This window comes from Platichthys flesus, chromosome 15, assembly GCF_949316205.1.
Source record: "Platichthys flesus chromosome 15, fPlaFle2.1, whole genome shotgun sequence".
Taxonomy (NCBI): Eukaryota; Metazoa; Chordata; class Actinopteri; order Pleuronectiformes; family Pleuronectidae; genus Platichthys; species Platichthys flesus.
In genome coordinates, this window is record NC_084959.1 from 7,779,156 (window position 1) to 7,801,418 (window position 22,263).

Here is a 22,263-nt window from a genome sequence, read left to right on the forward strand (position 1 = left end):
TTTCTCACTGTTGAAGAACTGAGGTCACGGCTGCGTGAGGAATGTGCTAATGCAATAAGCAAATAAGAGCTGACTCATCCAAAGAGCTTTAAAAACACATTACACCCTTTTCTACGTGAGAAGTAGATAGAAAGATCAATTCCACTTATGTCTGTGGGTTAAGCAGCAAGGCGGTTCGGCTGGTTCAATTAAAGTTACCAGGAAATTCCTCTCTGTTTCAGTTTCATGTTACCAGTAAAAATTAATCTTTGTCTTAATCTAATTTCCTCATAACTTATCTCCTCATAAATTCCTCTCAGTTTCTGTCTAAATATGCTCATAAACTAATCTCTGTTTCAGTTTCATTTTACATGTAAAAATGTATCTTTGTCTTAATCTTATTTTCTCATAAATTCATCTCTGTGTCCGTTTTATCTCCTCATAAATTCCTTTCAGGTTCAGTTAAATGTGCTCATAAACTAATCTCAGTTTCAGTCACATTCCCCCTACCCACGACTTGCCCTCTCCTCCATTCAATCGGAGTCATTGACAGAAACGTGTTTGAGCGCGAGAGCCCGACACCCCGAAATGAGCGAACGCGAAAACCAGCCAACAGAATGTGGCGCCGGAGAGCGGACTGCACAAACACACAACAGCTGGCGGTGGTACGCACTGGTTGATGACGAGGTCGGGGGCGAAGCAGAGCATGTTGCCGTTGCACTGCTCATACGATCTCCAGCCCAGGCTGAAGGACATGAGGAAGAGCCAGGAGCACTGCAGCAGCGTCATCTGGTCGTCCAGGTGCAGGTTGCGGAAGCCTTAAGGGAGGTCAGAAGAAAAAACGATTACAAAGCAAAGCAAGCAAATCGAGACACGGTGCACAGGGAGAGAAAGACACACACATATTCACAACAAATTAGAAGGGATCCTTTATTTGGGGTGTTTAGTTGTTGGGTAACAGATAAATAATTCAAAGGTGATGATGTTATTTGTCATCTTAAGTTGTATGATGCATCCATTCATGATGCTTTTTAAACACACAATATCTTTAAATCTAGATTTCAGGGGAAATACAGTGACACAGGAGAACAGGAAATGCAATCTTTAAAACACAATCACACAGCCAGCTTACCCAAAACAGAAAAAGGACAATCTAGTTAAGTCGATGTTCACGTTTGGATTCAAACCCCAGTTGTGTTGTTTTCCACACTGTCGAAAAGTGGAACTGCACATGAAAAAGTCCTTTCACATTGCATCTGTTTGAAACCCCGCGCTGTTATGTAAGAGCCTGCCCCCCCCCCCGGAGCTTTTCCTCACTATCACCTTGGCCGGCCGCCAGCTGCCGACAACGCGCACACACACACACAACGAGACTGGAGCCAGATTTGTCGCTCAACAAACTGTCACACAAAAAAAAGGAAAAAAGTTTACAGCTTCGCTGAGAAATCGGATCTTAAATCTTCGCCGTGACCAACAGCAGCAATTACAGAGGGAAGGGAAAAGCTCCAAGCGAATACTTGGAGCGATTACAGGGTCATGTGCCTCCGTTCTCATGAGCAGGGACGAGCATGGGTGGTAAACATGTCAGAACCCTGGTGTGTCCTTTTTTCTGTGTCGTGGAAACGAGAGGCCTTCCAATACCCGGCCGTTATCTTGAGTAATGTTTACGACATGAACTGGCATTATGTGGGATGATGGTAAAACTGTAAATATATCTTATTCCACCTTGGAGCTAATGTGTAATCATATACTGACGAGGATGATCTGCTAATATCCTCGCGTGCTGCTCCTCATTTGTCAGCACGACTCCGAAGAGCCTGAATCTAATGGATCCAAACCTTCGCGGGATACTAAAAACACATTATGAATTTTCTCGCGGCTACTCCTGTTCCTCCCTTCTACAGAGGAGCGGTACCACTGCTGACAAACAGATGCTCGTCTCACTAGAGGGCAAAAGTTACGTGCCTGGACGTCTAGTCTGCCAAGCCGTGCACAACCAGAGGAAATGTTCCCGGTTTGATCTCTTAAGTGATGTAACTTCCTTGACCAGCTGCATATGATAAAAATAACAAATGGCTGAACATGTGTGTGTGTGTGTGTGTCTCCCCCCACCCCCACACTGGTTCATCTCGCCTCGCTGCACATTGGACTCGATTTCAGCCTGTTAATAATGTCAGGGACACACTTGGCCTGAGCAGACACCCCCCTGGGCGACACGGGGGGGGGGATTTTGATTACCTGGCAGGGACTTGGCCCACTTGACTGCAGAGATGACCTGCTGCCCCCCCAGCCTGTTGAGGGTGGTCATGAGCCGCGTGGAGGTGTCGGGCAGAGTGCTGTCGTAGCCCGAGTAGATGACCTCCGGCTCGATGGCTTTGAGCACAGACAGCATGGTGGGCACGAGCTGGGGCATCCTGGGGATGACGGAGACCGGCATGCTGCTGATGGGCTCCGCCGCTCCGGGGGGGCGCTGCACTTTCATCTTGATCAGCTTCTTGTTTTTCCTCGCTGGAGGGAGAGGTGGAGCAGAGGAAATGAACGGGAGGAAGGGGAGAAGTGAAGCAGGGACAGTCGTTTTGTTTTTAAGCTGTTTAGTTTTTTATTACTTTTTAGGAATGAGGCAAAGGCTCAGTATTCAACACCACAGAAAGAGCTACATTGGATTTTCAGCCTTAGTGGCTGCCTGAAGGAAGTAAACTAAATTCAATAGGGTTTTGGCAAAATTTATATTTATGAATAAAACCTTTCTTTTCTTATTTCCCACAGCCCAGGGCAATACCTCAGAAACAGAGCTCAATGGATTTATCGATTGGCCGATCAAGATCTGTTGATATGAGGCTTTAACAAGATAAAAAACATTATTTTACAGATTGAACAACACAGCAAAGATGTGCATCTATGTTTACATTTCATGTCTAAACAAATTAAGTTTAGTTTCTTAAAACAAGTTCTATATATTTAATATCAAGCTTCAACTTTATTACTTCGTCATAAGGGTTTCATCTTAGGAATCTTATTATTAGCAATTTTCTTTTAATGAGGTTTATCAGTCGATGTATCCGTATCTACAATGTTTGGAATCCGCCCAAAAGAATCTATATCAGTCTCCTGCAAATGCAAACAACCCAATATATCTTCCACCATCTTATTCTCATGCCCATTTCCACTGAGTAAATGTTCCAGGTATGTATCATATGATGCATCAAGAAATGAGCCGCAGTATCTAAGGGAGAAAAAAATAAAACACGACCACCAATCACATCAGGACGTATCCTCACCTGGTCTGAAGGCCAAATTATACTCGTGTTGCACGGACGCACGCATGCACGCAAGACACGCAACACGGCCCTTTCGAGCCCTCTGGCGGCTTGCGTGCGTCCGCCAATTTTTCTAACTATACGACAAAACGACGCGAGCCTCACGCAGCCCGCAAGGCTTGTGATTGGTCGGCTGACTACATCCTGTCCGGAGTCTAGTTTCCGGTTTCATGCCCCACAATACGCGGAAATCACGGAAGATTTAGAAGAACGAATATGGACCAAATAGAAGAGCACTTGGCAGAAGAGATCTGAAAGTATGACCACTTGTATAACCCGTCACTGACTGGCTGATTTGTCCGCCAGAAATAGGCTATAAGGAGCTGGAGTGGCGATGTAAATAAACATTCGACGAAGAAGAAGAAGATGTCTCTTCTTTGTGTGTTTTGTTTTCGAAAAAAAAAGTTACTCCGCCTAGTGTTCTGGCGGTGAATTGCGTTGCAACAAGCGCAACACGTTTAGGAAGCATAAACCAAAACGGATCCGTCGATGCAGCTGCGTGGCCTTCCGCGGTTGCAGTCGCAGGACTATGATTAGGCCTTGAGTCCCCGGCTCTTTCTACACACTCTGCCCCCTCTGGCCTGAGCCCACCTCATACCTCAACCCTGGTGTAAAACTGAAACAAGTGCAGCAGTCATCGGAACTAAATGGCTGGATTGTTGGTGATTGGCTAGAATAACAACGATAAAATGACCCCGTGTTTTCTGACGAGAAGGTGAGAAGAATTCAAGGAGGTGGCTCGTGTCCACTCGTTTACCTGCAAAGTCCTCAAAACCTTTCCATTTCTCAGAGGAGCCCCCCCCCCCCCCCCCCCCACACACACACATGTACACGCAGTTTCTCTTGAGCGCAAATAGCTGTGTTTTTTGCTCACAATATGTAGATTATCTAAGAGTCATTTTGACATTTTCTCCCACTAAATGTGCAGAAACATGTCGGGGGGGGGTGAGAGGTTATCATGAAAGAGCGTGTTGTTCCTCCTCTCTACCTTTTTTAATTTCCTCTCCAGGTGTTTCTATGGCAACTAAGAGCCTTTCCGATGGGGGTTTGTCTGCTGAATCACCGACGTCCATCAAATCCCTCTCTCTGTCTCTCCCCCCCCCGTGAAACTACCTTCACCTCCGCCTGACAAACAAACACAGCACGGCTTGAATGCAATCTCACTCAACACTAATTTGTACAAGCGATTGACAACAATTAACTGGCCCTGAGGGAGCTTCAGCTGGGAACAACACGAGGAACCAGGCTCCGGGCACTTAAGGCAGATGTTGTACCCGACCTGTTGCTCCCCATTGCTGGATTGTGTCCCTCAACATCCGTCCTCTGAAGCGGCACCAGGTGATCCCAGGCCTGGACTTGACACTAGTCCAGGACGATACTGCACGACCACAGTGCTGCCGCAAAACACTCAGGAGGACTTGCGCATGGAGGTTTCGACAATCGTCAGTAATTTCCACGGCACGATGAAAGAGATCGATTATTTCAAAAGTGTAGCTCTATCTTCGTGTTGTAGAGATGTGTTCACATTCAGCGCTTCCCTTCGACACACGTTTTTCCACAGAGCTGTGGCAGATGGCAGAGTCGTGACACTACACTCGCCTGGAGGCCGTTCATTCCCATATCTCAAGGTCTGACTTTATCGCTCTTGAATCGGCCGACCTTGAAAGCATCATAGCCACTAATTGAAAACAGATCTTCAAGGCATGCAGGTGATCTGCTTTCATTTCTGTCACTGTCACCGTTTTTTTTTTACTGTATTTCAACCAAACGTTAAAATCCCAGATAATCATATGGGAGCGGAGACATTAGATCTGACGTTAGAGTCAGACCTGTGAGAGACAGAATGTTTTCCGGTGATGTATTTCTCATGGAATGGTGGAAGCAGAAGGTCTTTCAGTAAAAACGAGCAGCTCTCCTCATCCCTACCTTCCCCTGTCATTACCCAGGCTTTGATGCTGTATAGAACATTCACAGTGATGGTTACGGGTTAGGTTTAATGTTTGAATGCATGTCTTTTTTCTCTGTTCCTTTCCTACCAACATAGGAAAAACAAATGAAATCCCCAAAAAAATCCTTCTTTTCCAGTTTTAACCCACAAACGGTGGTGTTTTGGAAAACTAACTTTTAACAAAAAGTAAAAATAACAGAGCATATGTTTGTTAAGATGTTGCCTTAATTGACCCCTGGTTTAGGTAATTCTACAGTAAATTAAATATATTTTTGTATAATTTTTGAATATTAAATGGCTGAACGATATGGAATGTTTGTTTTGATTGGTGCAGTTTATATTTTTGGATTTACTGATTACAATAATTGAATCCTCCAGACTCAATATTTGTAAATAAGTTAGTTAAAGTCTTATTTGAAAGCTGGTTAGCAAAGTTCTTCTTCTTGGTCTTGACAAAAGACAATAAAAGAGTAAAACGACTGATAAACAGTTATCCCTATCATAACTGTTCTGTTATATATGTGCATATATGTATTTGTATACTGTCGATCGTCTCGCAAAATGATTGTTTTCATAGAATACTTATTGGGAGTGTCTACATCCAGCCCAACATGTATAACTGCAGGGTTTACATGTGGCTGAGCTGCACTTGATTCATTTTACCCTGTAGCTGATAAGCCATGCAACCCCCCCCCCCCCACCCCCCCCCCCCCCCCCCATGTCAAATACACCCAACTCACATGTTCCATTTCACCCAGAAATACCCCATATTAGAAAAAACTGAGTCCACTCGAACTGCCATCTCTCTGGGACTCTAACGCCGGTATGTGAGCGCTCGCTGCCGTTTGAATGCAGCCGGCCTGTTTACCTTCCAAGTTCATTCCGGCTTGAAGACATTTCCTGAAGCGGCAGGCTGGACAGTTCTTCCTTCGGATCTTATCTATGATGCAGTCGTTCCTTCCTGCACAGAGGTAGTTGTGTTGGCCTGTGAAGGGGAGAGGAAGAGGAAGAGGAAGAGGAAGAAGGGAGACATTAGCAGGCTGAGTGGGTTTAAGCGGGATTAGTCTGAGCAGTACGTATTTTGACCACACTAACCACCTTTTGATTCTACAGTAAGTCGGAGAAGCCTGTGGTGTCCCACTGGTGTTGACAGCTTTACTTAAAACACACGGCACCATCTACAACTATGACTTCTTGTAGCCCGACAATCAGATATTGTTAACGTGGCAAACAACCCCCTCTGTGTCACATGACGTAAAATCAAAAAAATGTTCCACAATGCTGCCTTTTCTCATAATAATTATTTTACCAACTGAGAATCACTCCCCTATGGAATCAGGATGTTGGCAAATAAACCAGGGACAAAAAATGTGATTAAATTAAGTGAATTTTAATAAGAGACAGCAGGAGATATTTGACCAGAGGCGAGAATTTTCTCTGTGTGTTAACGTCATGAAGCGTTTTGTATGTCTGTGATGCACAAGCACCACTATTCACAGAAACAAATTTAATCGAATCTGATAAAAAAGATCAACCCCAACAGAGTATTAGTTCTATCCCCCCCCCCCCCCCCCTCAATTCTCTCTCTCTCTCCCCCCTGAGCTCATTATTTCCTGCTCCAGCCAACTCTCCATCTTCTTCACTTACATGGTGCCAGGTCACGGAGCCAGCAGATTAACAAAGGCAGTCCTCTCTCTAACCACCTTTTGCAGCTCCTCATGGCTCGAGTCCGAGGCCCCTGCTGATCTGGGACTTACTAACCCTTATCCTTTCTCTAAGGCTGAGCTCAGTCACCCTGTGGAGTTAATCAACTCCATCCACTCGTATCTGCTATTTCATTCTTCCAGTCAATGCTCAACGCTTATCACCATGAGGCGATGGTTAAATCATGGACTGACTTGAAAATCGAAAGTCGATGCCTTCGAACTCAGCTCTGTCACCTGACAACTCATCAGCCCCTCTGTCGATCTACCGCTACTCCGTACCCTCACTCCTGAACAAGACACCTGAACACTTTAAACCCTTCCCTTGGGGCAGAATATCAAACTCCACCAGAAGGGGAGCAATCTCTAATTTTACAGCAGGGAACAATGACCTGAGACTTAAAGGTGGACACTCCACACTTGGCTTCAAACCAATCCAGAAGGTCACGGCCACAAAACGACATCATATGCAAATAGCAGAGCCACTGTCCTCCCTCCCAGCCGCAGCATTAGATTTCGTCCATGAAGATCATAAATAGGATTCGGGACAAGGGACAGCCTGACTGAGGTCAAACCCCACGAATACATGTGTGAGATCCAAAGACACAATATCACTCTGGGTCAATGGGGGCTGAATGACTCATATCACGGCCCCAGGAAGTCCGTATTCACGCAGTACCTGTCTGAATCCCCTTAAGCATTCTTCATTAACTTTATATGATCTATTTGTATTTACTAGTACTTTTCTGTTCTGAGGCATTTCATTGTTGGACATTTGTTGCTCGTGCTGTCTCCCGAGCTTTTCCAATGTCAAAAGCTCCCGGCACAATAACACACACGTGATGATTCTAAAATATTTGTCCACCAACTCGGCACAAACACTGAAATACGTTTTGAGGAAAAGCCGTACGAGATCATAGTGTGTTTTGTGATGCCCTCCTAACTCCCATTGCAGGACGATCTATTTTACACCATGTTACAATGTCAGTTTGGAAGAGGGAGTCTGGGCCTCAATGCAACGTGGTTACATTTGCTTTGAGTACATACAGTACTTGTCTGATGGAGCCCGAGGAGAGTCACATGAATCTTATTATTCAAGCATCAACACATTCTCTTTGAGTTCAGACTGAGACATAATCAATCTAATGGAGAAAATGAATATAGGGACGCCGAGCATGCGCAGCCATTTTCTAGGTCTCACAAAGACAGAAGTTCTCCAAAATCAAACTGTCCTAATTAACTACGATCCAAACTTAGCTGCCTCTCATGTATGACCATCCTCAGGATCTGGCATTGAGCTCTATACGGCTGCTGAGGTCTCTAGTTAAGTATTTATACTAAAAAAGATAGAAATGAAGGTTGTGCACTGAAGCTGCTGTAGAATTTGGTAATTTAGAGGAAAAAGAGATGAAAAACAAAAGAACAAATCAAACAAAACATTGGCAGTGTTTGTTCACACTTGGTTATCCAACTGAAAGGAACCACACGGCATCTCCCCTAAGGTCTATTTACCTCTGACTGTTTCAGCTCAAGCTCTACCGAGAGAAACCCACGACCAGATCACAGCCTTCATCTGAGCAGCATTCGTGCTTTGAAAAATGTAAAGTAAAAAGACCATGAGCCCCTTCCAGTTGACTGCGTGACTAAACTACAAGATACTCCCCAATGACTCCAGCTATGGAGAGGTCAGGTAAAGCCCACGCATTAGTCACTCCCTTAATAAGAGCATTGCTAATTATAGAACAGATATACACAGCGATTAGTCTGTGAGCTGTGGCAAAAGCAGAGGATACGTTAAATAAAAATAGCAGCATGGAAACCTTGTAATGTTCCCAAGACTTTGTGAGTTATTCTCAATTGATTCAGAGATCATCGCACTGGACGATTCAATAGAAACATCACTTGTTGTGCCTCTGCAAGTTTCCACTTACTTTTCACACAAACTAAAAGGTTTAAATTAACTCTAATTTGACAAAAGACTGGTAAGTAATAAAAACAAAATGCCCTTTCACATCTGCCAAAGAGGTTGTGTGTTTTGTTTGTTTGTCTGTTTTTTAGACGAGATTATATAATAACCAGAAAAACTGAATTTCCTCGAAACTTTTTGGAAGGAGGCAGTTTGGGCCAAAAAAGAACACGTGAACTTTTGGAGCAGAATTGATTAAGGGTGCAGAACCAGGATGTTTTCCCCTCATTCAACATTTGGATATGGGGCCGATTTTTTGTGACTCTATCCGGCAGATCAATGACATGCTGCGGTAATAACTATGACCAGAAATTAAATGTGGTGCATTTCTGGAGAATGATCGAGATTTTGTGGATACAAATATTTATTATTAGGGGGAAGATAGTATTCAGTTGCTTTAACTGTACAATTTAAAAACTGCACAACTACCAATATGTGAGGCACAAGCACTTTTGACAGAGCTCTAATAGTAACAGAGATGTGTCAAGGCTTTGACTTTAAGTGTGGCACATCGAGTGGCAGAGGTGCGCTCTCCAAGTGCCCTGTCTAGTTTGAGTCTGTGTTCATGTCTGAGCTGCTTTGACAGGTTTATCTTTGACAGGCTGTCAGCGCATTTCAAGGCTTTCAGACCTCTGTCATACCTCAATAACTGTGAGTCGCTTCAGGTAGAACTTCCTTTACCACGCAGGCCTTTACATCACATCACCTCCCCTCCCCCCCTCCTCTACGCCCACAGTAAGTGACTATACTTTACATACTACAGCCACTGAAATACATGTACATGAGTACCTGCAAACAATGAGTCTGGGACATCAAGCCAATGATTAGCTGAGCTTAACGATACTTCAGAGCAGCAGGGTCCTGTATTTATTGTTGTATGTTAATCTCAAACACTTCTTCTTCTTCACAGGTTTACAGTATAACACTTATTAAACTAAGCAGTGTTTTAGGTGATTTGGCAAAATTCGATAAACATATAATAATTAAGTTAATATTATAGTATTGGAATTTAAATTATATTATATTATATTATATTATATTATCTGATATTATATTATATTATATTATATTATATTATATTATATTATAGAGACATCTGTCAAAATCACGGAGGGATCCAGCTTTGAAACTCAAGAATAATCATACTCCACAGCGACTGGGAATTAATCTGCAGGGCTGGTGGTGTGACAACAAGATAGCAGCCTCGGGGGTGCCAGTTGCAGCCATCACTGATATCACAGGAAGACATTGCAAACAACGGCGTAAACAGCCATCTGTGGTGTTAAAAAGGGCCAGCTGATTCCCACTGATATCCTCTCTCCCTTATCCTGCCCTGATCTGCTGACAAGGACCTGGCAGCCCCTTCAGCGAGGGCTGACTGAGCCTCGGCCTGGTCTCTGTAGCTCACACTAGGAGGGGCTCGAACAATGAGTGGTTTGCACTGTAAGAGTTCAACTATAAATATTAGTTACGCTGACCTTTTGTTTGTTTGTTGGTTTGTTTGTTTGGAAGCAAGATTACACAAAAAACGACTGGACAGATTACAATGAAACAGGGGGAAAGGATGCGGTACGAGTCAGGGAAGAACCTATTCAATTTTGGTGTGAATCTGGATTACCGGACTGATTACTTTAAGTGTGTGCAATTCCTTGCAGCTTGATTGAATTAAAGGGGACTATAAGAACTTGGCAGAGTTATGTGCTGCAATCGGGGCCATTATCGTTAATTCATCTGATAGGCTGCTAATTAAGAAGCAAACTCTGGCTTGTATATCTGAACTTGTGACAGGCAGGGATGGCGTTTTTGCAAAGGAACCAGTCATAAAGCAAATGAACGGGCTTGGCAAATCCCATGGAAACTGCAGGTAACAATCTGCCATCTTCCTGCTGCTGAAATACTGATAAAAGTTGATTAATATGAAAATGATTGGTTTGACATGTCTGTCACTGTTATGACAGGTACCAGGACGCTGTCTCAATACAACAATCATCAGAAGCAGGGAAACACAGAGTTAAAGAAACACACAAACGAAGAAAAAAAAGTCAACGGCATCAGATCGTAGGAGGTTAATGTGGGTCAAGTGCAAAGAAATGGGGCTAATTCCTGACAGGCCGTGATTGCAATTATTTGCTCGGCCACCTGCGAGGATGATGAGGTGGAGCAGTCCAAGCAGAAACTCGAGAGAAAGGCAATTTACTCGGATTTGAATTAACAAATCATTACATTCGCATGCGAGACTTGGCAGAGGAGACTGCACAGTACGTGTGTCGAGGCAGACTGGTCTTATTTTAGTGCTGGAGGAAAAATACAGGGAAACTGGCAAATCAGAGGCCATAGTTTTATCATCATCTTCATCATCATCATCATCATTATTAGCATTATCATCATCTTCACATTATTATTAATATTATTAAAAGTGCATTATTTACCATCTGTGTTTTGTCGTGCTCTCCATCCTTCACCATAAAGACAAGGACCAGAGAATGGAGAGTTGTGGGGAGGGGGGGGGGGGGAGAAAAACAAGAATATCATATCTCAGTGCTACTTTCGGCAGCTCTTTTCAAAATAAAAGTCGCACTTCCAGTTGAGTGCCTGGATAAACACTGCAGAGTAAAAATAGCTGATTTACAGGATAATACTTAGCAATCAAGCAACTCTAGACATTCACTGTAGCGGCTCATTTCAAGTGCTTGTATATATCATTTTACACGTTTCTACATATTTTCTGTAGCCTAAAATAATATTTCATTGCAGAGAGGAATCTAAAAATGCTGACATTATGAACCACCGGTCACATTTTAGTCCAAAGCTGTTATATCCATGTTCACAACATCCACTTACAGTCAGAGAACTGATTTCCCTGCAGCAAGTCTGGTCACTAATTGTATTATTCCACTAGGCAGATAGTGAGTGTGGCAAGAAAACAGGCTGTAGGTCTTCTAACCGTTAGTGCTGGTTATGTCAGTAGCAGAGCAGGGTCAATACAATAAACAGAGTGGTTTAGTAACTGTTCCCCAGTGCATTGTTTATGAATGTGTATGCAATAATCCGTAGGAGCGGAGCTGGGGCGGTGGAATGCACGGTGGAAAGCATTTAGCCTAAACCACTTTCTATTTGTCACATGCATTCCTGCCCCTCCCATCTTACGGAGAGTTCTTCATGGCAATTAGTTTTAAGGTGAACTTCCTGACACTTAAACGTCTCGCCTGAGTCATGATCTAACTCCTGTAGTTGAATGGGTATGTTATGATTAAAATATAAAGATACCAGAAGACACTCCGTTAATGGGAAATTGTCATGTTAGTGGTAACATTTCTTATCACAATTACAAACTCTTTTGCTAGTAATTTTGATCCAGGTTGTTTTCGGGACAAACAGGAAATTGCAGGAGAAGGTGAGGCGGTGACATGCGAGGCCCAAGATTCCGTGTGCCCACAAAAGCTCAACTATTCCACTCTGACATCGGACTGTGAGACGGGATTAGATTTGTATTCCTGCGTCAGGGAAGAGCTTCAAGAGATGACCTTGTGTAATTCAAATGAATGAGCCTTTGGAACAAAGTGTGACTGATGTTAACTGCTAATAGGGGCACAAGTACAAGGTTGTGAATGTATAAATAAAGAATATATGCAAATGTGATTAAACCTTGTGTAAATGTGGCCAGGAATACTTGGTACAAAATGAATCAAAGAGACATTGCTGAGACGCGCTTCTTGAAGCCTCTGCACATTTACCAACCGCCCATGCACGTGTTGTTTGATTAGACCTCTTCTAAAGACCGTGTGGGTGTGGACAAACTGGATTTGAGTTTTATGACCTCATAAATTCCCCCCATATTTCCATCCATTTTCAACCTGACCAGGTCCAGTCAGTCGGGGTAATTAAGGAAACGTCTGGTGGTTGGGTGCAGAGGCTTTAAAACATCGGTGTGAACCCTGTCATTTGTCGTCATGCCGGTTGTCACGTTGTGTTGAATGATGAGTGATTGATTGAGGGAGTGGATGCAGGAAAGTGGAACCTACCTTCGACGGCCCTCTTGAAGAACACCTTGCAGCTGCCGCAGGTCACGACCCCGTAGTGGCATCCCGACGCCTCGTCCGAACACACCAGGCAGATCTTATGGGTCTGACCACTGGGCTTGGACTGGCCTGCCGCTGCAGAGCTGCTGGTCTCTCCTGCTCTGGGAGATGAGCTGGAAAATGAGCAGAAGGAGAAAGAGAGAAATGTGAAGACGGGTGACTTACATATTTAAGAGGCTTGGTTTGTCGGTAAAGAAAGCCTCAATGGAATATTGTGAGGATGTAAGGAGACATGATAGATGCAGTCTCCTCATGAAAAATGTTACCTTGTAAACCGCATTAAAAAAACATTAAATATATATTTTAGATTTTTTTTGCAAAAAGTAACGTACAAAGTAATCGTCAAAACTGTGAAAGGTCAAATGTGACTCAGATCAGGCATTGTGCAACTCCACCCTGTATATCTCCTGGAGTGATATCACAGCCTTAAAAACATACCCGCAATTAAAAGCGACGATAACAACTGATTGTTTCAAGAATATTGCTGCAGTGCCTGGTATCACCTGTCCCCAGCCCTGATAGACACAGTCCCTACCCACCCCCCCCAGCACTGACCCCACATCTTCGGCAGAGATGACCTCATTCGACTCGGAGCCAGAGGCAACAACATTAAAAAAGATACAGTCCTTCCACGAAGAATGGGTTGTCTCATTTCCTGGGCTCCTCCCACATAATAAAACTGCCAACGTTATGCATTACATTTGTCGCAGAGAGGGCTGCTAAGGTATGGCTGGGAACGGTCGACTTCCCCAACTAAAAAACGTCAAAAATGTACAATGTCTCCCAGAACCACATCCTACACCATGACAGGTGATGGACAGAAGAAGTACCCCAACCACAGCAGCAAACCTAGTCCTAATCTCACCCCCAAGCCCACACTTGTGTTACAATACAAATGAAAGCCTTGTTTAAAGACCTTGTTTGAGAGATTAGCATGCGCACACAAAGCCATCATTATCCCCGGCCGTCTATAATTAGACTTAAAGCAACTGAGACACCTGAGCAGCAGCGTGAAGCTTAACCAGGCAACTGAGACCAATTTGTCGGATGTATCGCAGGCATATTGTCAGCATGTCAGATGAGAGCATGTGAGGTTATAGGGGGGCGCAGGGGCCAGACTCCAGACTGGTGTTAGACTGACACTGCTCCACGATCCACGACAGGAATTTGACGGCATTAGAGGGTCTTAAACGTCCCTCTGTTTTCCCCCTTGATTGTTTTTACAGCGCCCTAGTCGGAATGCATATGGGAATTATGTAACAGAGCTGGCTGGCTAAGCTCGATAATGACTTGACATTCAGACCTATAGATATTTCGATGTTGTAATCGACTAATGCTGCCAAGTGTTGTTTCTGTCTTTCTTTTTTTTTCTGTGCAGGGCCTCAAAGCTACAGAGCCCTATAGTGAGATGAGATTTAGCATCCAGGCATGCAGATAGGAGCCACACCCCCCACTCTTAACCGCAAAACAAGCGCGACCCGACTTCACCGGGGCTGGTACCTCATGGTCATTGGAAGGACAACACTTGATTGTGCAATCTGGACGGTGACCAAGCGGAGTAGAGGTGCTGGGTGTTGGAAGGCGTCCAGCTATGTTTACCTACCCACCAAGATGGCGCTGCGTGAGTGGCAGCCTGTTACAGCAGCTCTCACTTTTCGTACCTCTTTTTAGTGTGTAAATAGTGTTTTTAGTGTATTTTTCTTGTTGTTTTTTTACCACATTGACACTTTAAGCAAGTGCGCAGCAATGGATGTTCACATTTTAACATTCGTAGTTTGCTCCTTGCTGTTTTCTGCACTTTTTGGTGTGGCTGTGGGGAACCCATTCAACCACGGCTCCATTGTTTACACCCGTGATCAGCTGTTGGGCCTGCGCCACACACCCCTTCTCTGCGCGGAGCGGCCGGAGATCCTCGAGGAGTTACGGAGGAGGAGAAGAGGATGCAGAGCGGGAGTGAAGCGCAGGGAGCGGAAAAGACGGTTTAAATTATGTTTACCGTCTGTCATCATGGGGAATGTAAGATCTCTACCAAACAAGATGGAAGAGTTGACGGCGCTGACCCGACTGCAGAGGGAATACAGGGAATGCAGCCTCATGTGCTTCACAGAGACGTGGCTGACTGAACTTTCTCCGGACTCACACGTAAATCTGAACGGCTTCCAACTCGTACGAGCGGACCGAAAAGAAACGGAGTGCGGTAAGAAGAAAGGAGGGGGGATCGCTGTGCTGGTTAACGATAGATGGTGCCACCCAGGACACAGCTGTTAGCGGTCAGCATGCGGCCATACTATCTCCCGAGGGAGTTTTCACATGTTATTGTTATGACTATGTACATCCCCCCCTCGGCGGTCGCTGCTGTAGCTTCAGATCGGATCCACAAAGTCATCTCGCATCTTCAAAGCCAGCACCCCCAAGCCCTCCTCCTCATCTCCGGGGACTTCAACCATGCCCCTCTGTCCTCTGCTCTTCCCACCTTCACCCAGTACGTGAACTGCCACACTAGAGAAAATAAAACTTTGGACCTACTGTATGCAAACATCAAGGATGCATACACCTCATCCCCCCTCCCCCCGCTTGGTCGCTCGGATCACAACCTCGTTCACCTCGTCACGGACTACACCCCTGTGGTGAATAAACAACGACCTGTGAAGAGGCTTGTTAAGGAGTGGTCTGAGGAGACCAGTGCTAGGCTCAGAGACTGCTTCGAGACTACAGACTGGGATGCACTCTGCAGCCCCCACGGTACTGATATTGACAGCATGACCCACTGTATCACAGATTATATTAACTTCTGCGAGGAGAACACTGTGCCCTCCAAGCTGGTACGGTGTTTTCCCAACAACAAACCCTGGGTGACCCCCGAGATAAAGACCCTGCTGAACGAGAAGAAGAGGGTCTTCAGTTCGGGGGACAAAGAGGAGCTGCGCAGAGTCCAGAAGGAACTCCGGCTGATGATCAGGAAGGGGAAGGACAGCTACAGGAAGAAACTGGAGAAGCGGCTGGAGCAGAACTACGCCAGGGACGTCTGGAGAGGGCTGCAGACCATCGCAGGCCACGGAAAAGGTGTGGGAAGACAACAACCCAGCGGGGACAAGGACTGGGCAGATGAACTGAATCTGTTCTTCAATAGATTTGATTCCTTTCCTCTTCACCCTCTACACCTCCGACTTCACCCACAACACCACACACTGCCACATCCAGAAGTTCTCTGATGACACAGCCATCGTTGGATGTGTTCCTGAGGGGAATGACCTGGAGTACAGGGCGGTCATCACAGACTTCGTCAGCTGGAGTGAGCTGAACCAGCTTCAGCTGAACACCAGCAAGACGAAGGTGCTATTCTAATGTTTAATGTTTTCATTTTAATGATCCTTTCTACTTTTTTATCGGGGACTATTTTGGCATTTTAATGTTCATTCCAGAGCTTTAAAACACGTCACATGATACATAATTCAATAAGCTTTTTTTCTGGTGGTGTAAAAAATGACCACAGGGTGGAGTATGAATTAAAACACCACTCACCCACTGACTCCTGCTCTAACTTACACGCTCATCCTTTCACTCAGCCAACAAGCATGGCTCTGAGCCACGCAGCACAGTTTCAGGCCTCATTAGTTTTGTCCTCATACTGGATGATTCACTGCAATAAATAACTGCACTTTTGTAAGACGAGGGAGATGATCGTGAACTTCCGGAAAAAAGCATCCAACTTAACACCAGTGAACATCCAGGGATTGGACATAGAGGTGGTGGAGAACTACAAATTCCTGGGTGTTCACCTCAACAACAAACTGGACTGGTCGGACAACACACATGCCCTCTATAAGAAGGGCCAGAGCCGCCTTCATCTGCTGAGGAGGCTGAGGTCCTTCGGAGTGTGCAGGGCTCTCCTCAGGACTTTTTATGACTCTGTGGTGGCCTCAGCCATCTTCTACGCTGTGGTCTGCTGGAGGGGGGGTAGCACGGACAGAGACAGGAGCAGGCTCAACAGACTGATAAGAAGAGCGAGCTCTGTCCTGGACTGTCCTCTGGACTCCATTGAGGAAGTGGGGGACAGAAGGATGTTAGCCAAGCTGGCGTCCATCATGGGCAACACCTCTCACCCCCTACATGACATTGTGGGGTCCGTGAGCAGCTCCTTCAGCAGCAGACTGTTACACCCACAGTGTAGGAAGGAGAGGTTCCGCAGGTCCTTCATCCCGGCTGCAGTCAGGCTCTACAACACCAGCACCACCTGATAATGTTGTAGTCCCTGTCTATTATCTCCACTAAACCTCTCACCATAGCTGTATTTGTATTTTTATTATTTATGTTTGTGTACAACACTTACCATCTATATTTATATCATGGTCACTTAAAATGGTTACATTGCAATATTTATATTTCCAGTATGCTATCTTGTAGTATTATTTATATTATGGTCACTTACTTCTTAATTATTTTTAATTATTTTCTGTATCATGGTCACTACTTCTAATTCTGTTTTTCTATCATTGCTATAACAAGTGAATTTCCCCATTGTGTGGATAAATAAAGAAATCTAATCTAATCAAATCTAATATCCCCAGCTTCACAGTGAACGAGCCAAGATCATTCCAGACACATGAAGACAGGTTTGGCAGAGGTCTGGACAAAATACACAATCACAGTGTTTTGAAGATGGCATAAACACAGCGGGGAAAAAGGGAGCTCAGGGAGCTCGTTCCCAGTGTCTGGAAAAGAGAGAAGCTAAATCCAGAAATACCATCCCCTGTATATCAAAGAATCCATGCATTATTTTGGCTCTAAAAAAAGGTACAGTATGGCACCGCAACGACAATTTAAAGAGGACTAGCCTTTTGTGGTCACAAACTACACCAGTGCAATAGGTTTAACCAAACATACAATATACACAAGTCAACCTCAGACCGTGAAGGTTGCATGACTAACACCTAAATGACTGTGTACGCTTCATTCAGAAACTCTTCCAGGCCACAACCTCTGACTGTTTTTAACTCCCGTCCTCATTTTTAGACAAACACATTCATATAGGCACCCGGATGGCCACAAGCAAGTTTGCTGTAACATAAGGCTCCTATTCAGTGCATGGCAAGAGTTATTTATAAGATTCACAGCAATGCTAACATGAATTCCCACAGTGATCACATTGCCCATCATGCCCTGCACGGGCTGTGACGAGACTGTGTGCCTAATGTGTACCACACTTCATTTTGGATTGTCAGTCAGGTAATAATAGGGGGTATGTATGGAAGCTGTCATCCGTTAAGTTAAGGGCGAGGATTGCGGTGTCCGGTGATTTGCTCATCTTCACCGGCTCTCTCATTACTTGTCAACTTGAAGCAGCTACGGTCGGACTGGATGCTGTGAACACTAATTACTGGGCAGTGCTTGACCTGTGATGGCTCTATCAAGAGACTCCCCAGACACTGAAGCCAGACACAGCTGCCAAACACCCAACTGTGGCAAGTTCAGGCATTTACTGTACACTGCATTTGTTTCATCAGTCAGCGCTAACCTTCAACACTTGAACTAAAGCAGGTTATGTTTTCACCTGATTGTTTGCATTCTTTGCGGCCTAAACTACTGGACGGGGTTAACACACCACTTGGGGGACCGCTGACATGTTGGCCCTGTAAGAACCAATTACACTTTGGTGCAGATCCATGCTTTCATTTTATTTAACATTTTTATAGATTTGACAGGGAACAATTTCAAGGACCTTGATCTTGAAAAACATCAGGGATTTTGAGGGAACTCATATTCATGCTTGTGTCCATTATGGTTCAGCTCCAAATAAAGATTGTGATGTAAGGAATTATAATTGGGTTTAGTGAGAGGACTGCTGGGCCTTGGCAGAAGTATGTACTCTCACGAGTGCTATTCTAATGTTTAATGTTTTCATTTTAATGATCCTTTCTACTTTTTTATTGGGGACTATTTTGGCATTTTAATGTTCATTCCAGAGCTTTAAAACACGTCACATGATACATAATTCAATAAGCTTTTTTTCTGGTGGTGTAAAAAATGACCACAGGGTGGAGTATGAATTAAAACACCACTCACCCACTGACTCCTGCTCTAACTTACACGCTCATCCTTTCACTCAGCCAACAAGCATGGCTCTGAGCCACGCAGCACAGTTTCAGGCCTCATTAGTTTTGTCCTCATACTGGATGATTCACTGCAATAAATAACTGCACTTTTGTTTGGTCACTCACACACACACACACACGCTCAGCAAAAGTAATTTGTGTGTGCTGACGGACAAAAGCAAATCTGAAACTAACTCACACTGCAGACAGTGACTGACTCACAAACACACAAACTCTAATCTAGCAAAGACGCCCACACACGCTATCACCAATTCTATCAGGGGAAACTTAAGCAGCACATGTGAGTAGACAGAAAAAAGTAGGTTGCACTTCTTTGCTGCGCTATCTCTGCCCACATTTCCCCAAACGTGTGTGAACACATTTATTCAAAAGGCAAATGAAAAGGAAAATCTGAGCGAGCTAGACTGTGCTGAGGGTTTCGAGGCAAGCTGCCAGTCACGTCTGCCTACAAACAGGATCCTCTGTGCGAACACATGAAAACAATATGTGTCAATACCAAGAGGCTGTTCAGAAATATTGGAGGACCTTGGCAGCGAGACTTAAAAATAAGACAATATTTCTAGAGTGGGCAACGCATAACTAAAAATCTGATTTAGACTTCTCTCTCCAGTTACTCAGCTTTTTTATCCCAGTGCCAATTAATGATAATTATTCACAATAATAAACAGGAAAAAAACAACCGCCCAAATATTATGATGACATTCAGGATCATATTTTTTATTTGTATTATTACTTCAAAAAGGTTTTTATTAAGCCAATGTTCAGACAATGCATTTCCTCATATTGTCAAATGCTGCAGCTCCTCTTTTCAGCCTCGGTCTGAATCACTTCGTTGGAGCTCCTGTCTCTTTGAGCCCCCCCCCCCACACTCTGATTGGCTGGCTGGCTCACTCTGTTGGGATTGGTCAACCACTTCCAGCAAACGTAGGAAATGTCAGCCGCTTCTATCGATTTACCTGGCTCTGTTAGACTAACGGCTACTAACTGTGTTAATTATGCAAATGAAGAGGAAGTCAGTGTTTCCTATGGGGCGGAGGAGCTCCCTCTATCGCAGACTTTGGGCTTTTTAACTTAACAGACTTTTGAAATGCACAAAACACAACAACAACACACTGGCAACGCAAATAGGGCTAGTTTAAATTTAACCAGATAATGTAGTTATATCTATAAATAAATGACTTTGATCAGCGCTGATGACAGTCCACAACAAACGGTCTCCAATGGACGACTGTTTGAACTGGGCTGACCTGCTGTGTCACTGGGGAACTGCAAACCAGAAAATACAGTGGGAACCGATTATGAGCTAAACTTTTCCATCAAGATCAAAGCTTGTTGGGACTGACGTGTGGGCGCGGGAGGTATGAGATGGACAGTGGGAGAAAGAGCTGGAGAGAAACCGTCCCAGTGCTGAGGCTCGGCAAAAAATATAGAAACTGATCGACATCTGAGAGAACTACATGGAATTAAAAGATTAGAGTTGTTTCGTCTTCGATTAAAGTAACGTGTCATGAAATGTCTTGTATCTGTAGCCTTTGATAGAAAACAAATATATTCTCTCATGAGAACTATGTCTGAGGCACTTAAATGATTTTTCCTTCACTGGCATTTGTGACACTGGATGTTACACACAGCTGTTGTCTGGATGCCAGTCTATTGCTTTGTTTGTGGTTACCCTGAGAAAAAGACCACATGAATTTCGAATGCTAGAACATGTTAAAATCACACATGTGAAACACATGTGCCTGTGCATGTGAGTTGAGATTAAGGGACGTCACATGTTGGTGTCATAAGTTTAACACGGGGACCTGTGTTGGATTCAAACGAACACCACATCTCTCACGTGGGATTTTAACTTCTTCTCTCATGTGAAATGCATTTTGTTTTGTTTTTCTCATTTCTTTTAATTTTGGAAAGCTCTGACAAACCCTGAGAGGCAGAAATGTATATTTCATTGCATATTGAAAGCGATTTTCATGACGTTTTTTGCTCAATATTTATGTCCATTTTTATTAAGGCAACCTTAGAAAATAATGAACCATATGAATCCATATTAAATGCACTGTCTACTCCGATAGAGAGTGGGTTCTTAGAAAGGTTTTCCATTGGTGGACAAAGTTGGCTGTTGGCACTGATCTACCAATTTGTTATAATTTGATTTGTGATAATTCAGTTACATCAGATATGAATGCATCTTTACATCTCAGAACCTATCATGGAAACTTGGATTTCCGATCACTTAACTAAGTGAGCAACCATTGTTTCCTTGAAAAAAAAAACCCTGTGTCAAATGAAAACATTGCATGACTAAAACACAAGACACCTTTATATTTTTTAGATCTGCATATCCAACACAGCCAAGCCACAATGAAACTTACAAAAGGTGTCATCCTTATTCATATTCAAAAAGAATGAATGCGATCCATGCACGTGGACTGTCAGTAGCAGATGCTTCGGCTATCACAGACGGAGCAGGAAAGTCTGCTCACTAATTCATCTGCACTGTTTGTGTTGGCAAGGCCTCCGCCTGATATCTGCACACAGCTGGTTAGCTAACATCAGCTCCCAAGCAGGGACTGAGTGAATAATAGTCCCCTTGTAGAGCTTTACAAATCGAAGCCAGAGATAATATTTCACGGACAGAAAGACAAACCCTGAGCTCAGAGCTCACCATCCTGACTCTCTCCTCGCCATGACATCGCCAGAGTCAACCAACTTCCCTGAGTCACAATAACTTAAAGTTACTTTTTTAACTTTAAATAACATTTCCCTGTTTGTTGGTAAAAAACGCAGTTTGAGCTAAGTAGATGTTTTACATATTGTGCAGCCCTAGCCAAACTACTCACTAAATAACCACTGCCTACATTTAACATTTCACAAAGATAGTGTCTTTCTCCAATTAACTTGAACCAGAATGTGGTCTCAGAGGAATCAATATTGTTTCATTCATAATCAATTAATAAAAGTTGGAGAATTAGAAAAAAACCTTTACAAAAAAATGTAATTTTCTTCTGGTCTATCTGACGGCCATCCCTCGATACACTGCAACTAAAATGATCAATATAACATATTTGAATAGATTGAGTAAAACCCAACTTCATGTAGACGGCATCATGAAAACTTGCAATGCAAATACACACAAGCCCACCAAATAGACAAAG

At 43.9% G+C, this 22,263-nt stretch overlaps 1 protein-coding gene across 2 annotated transcripts in view; it reads right to left on the reverse strand.

The window, feature by feature from the left end:
* The window catches only part of LOC133969411 (glucocorticoid receptor), a 64,587-nt gene that overhangs the window by 8,988 nt on the left and 33,336 nt on the right, over positions 1-22,263 (reverse strand). Inside the window, exons 3-7 of one of the 2 annotated variants that reach the window (XM_062405875.1) lie at positions 12,936-13,105; positions 11,343-11,369; positions 6,113-6,229; positions 2,218-2,487; positions 653-797 (exon numbers count right to left, since the gene is read on the reverse strand). In XM_062405875.1, coding sequence (XP_062261859.1) covers positions 653-797; positions 2,218-2,487; positions 6,113-6,229; positions 11,343-11,369; positions 12,936-13,105 — 729 coding nt within the window. The remainder of the gene's footprint in view (positions 1-652; positions 798-2,217; positions 2,488-6,112; positions 6,230-11,342; positions 11,370-12,935; positions 13,106-22,263) is intronic. The other variant, XM_062405876.1, reaches the window with a different exon arrangement.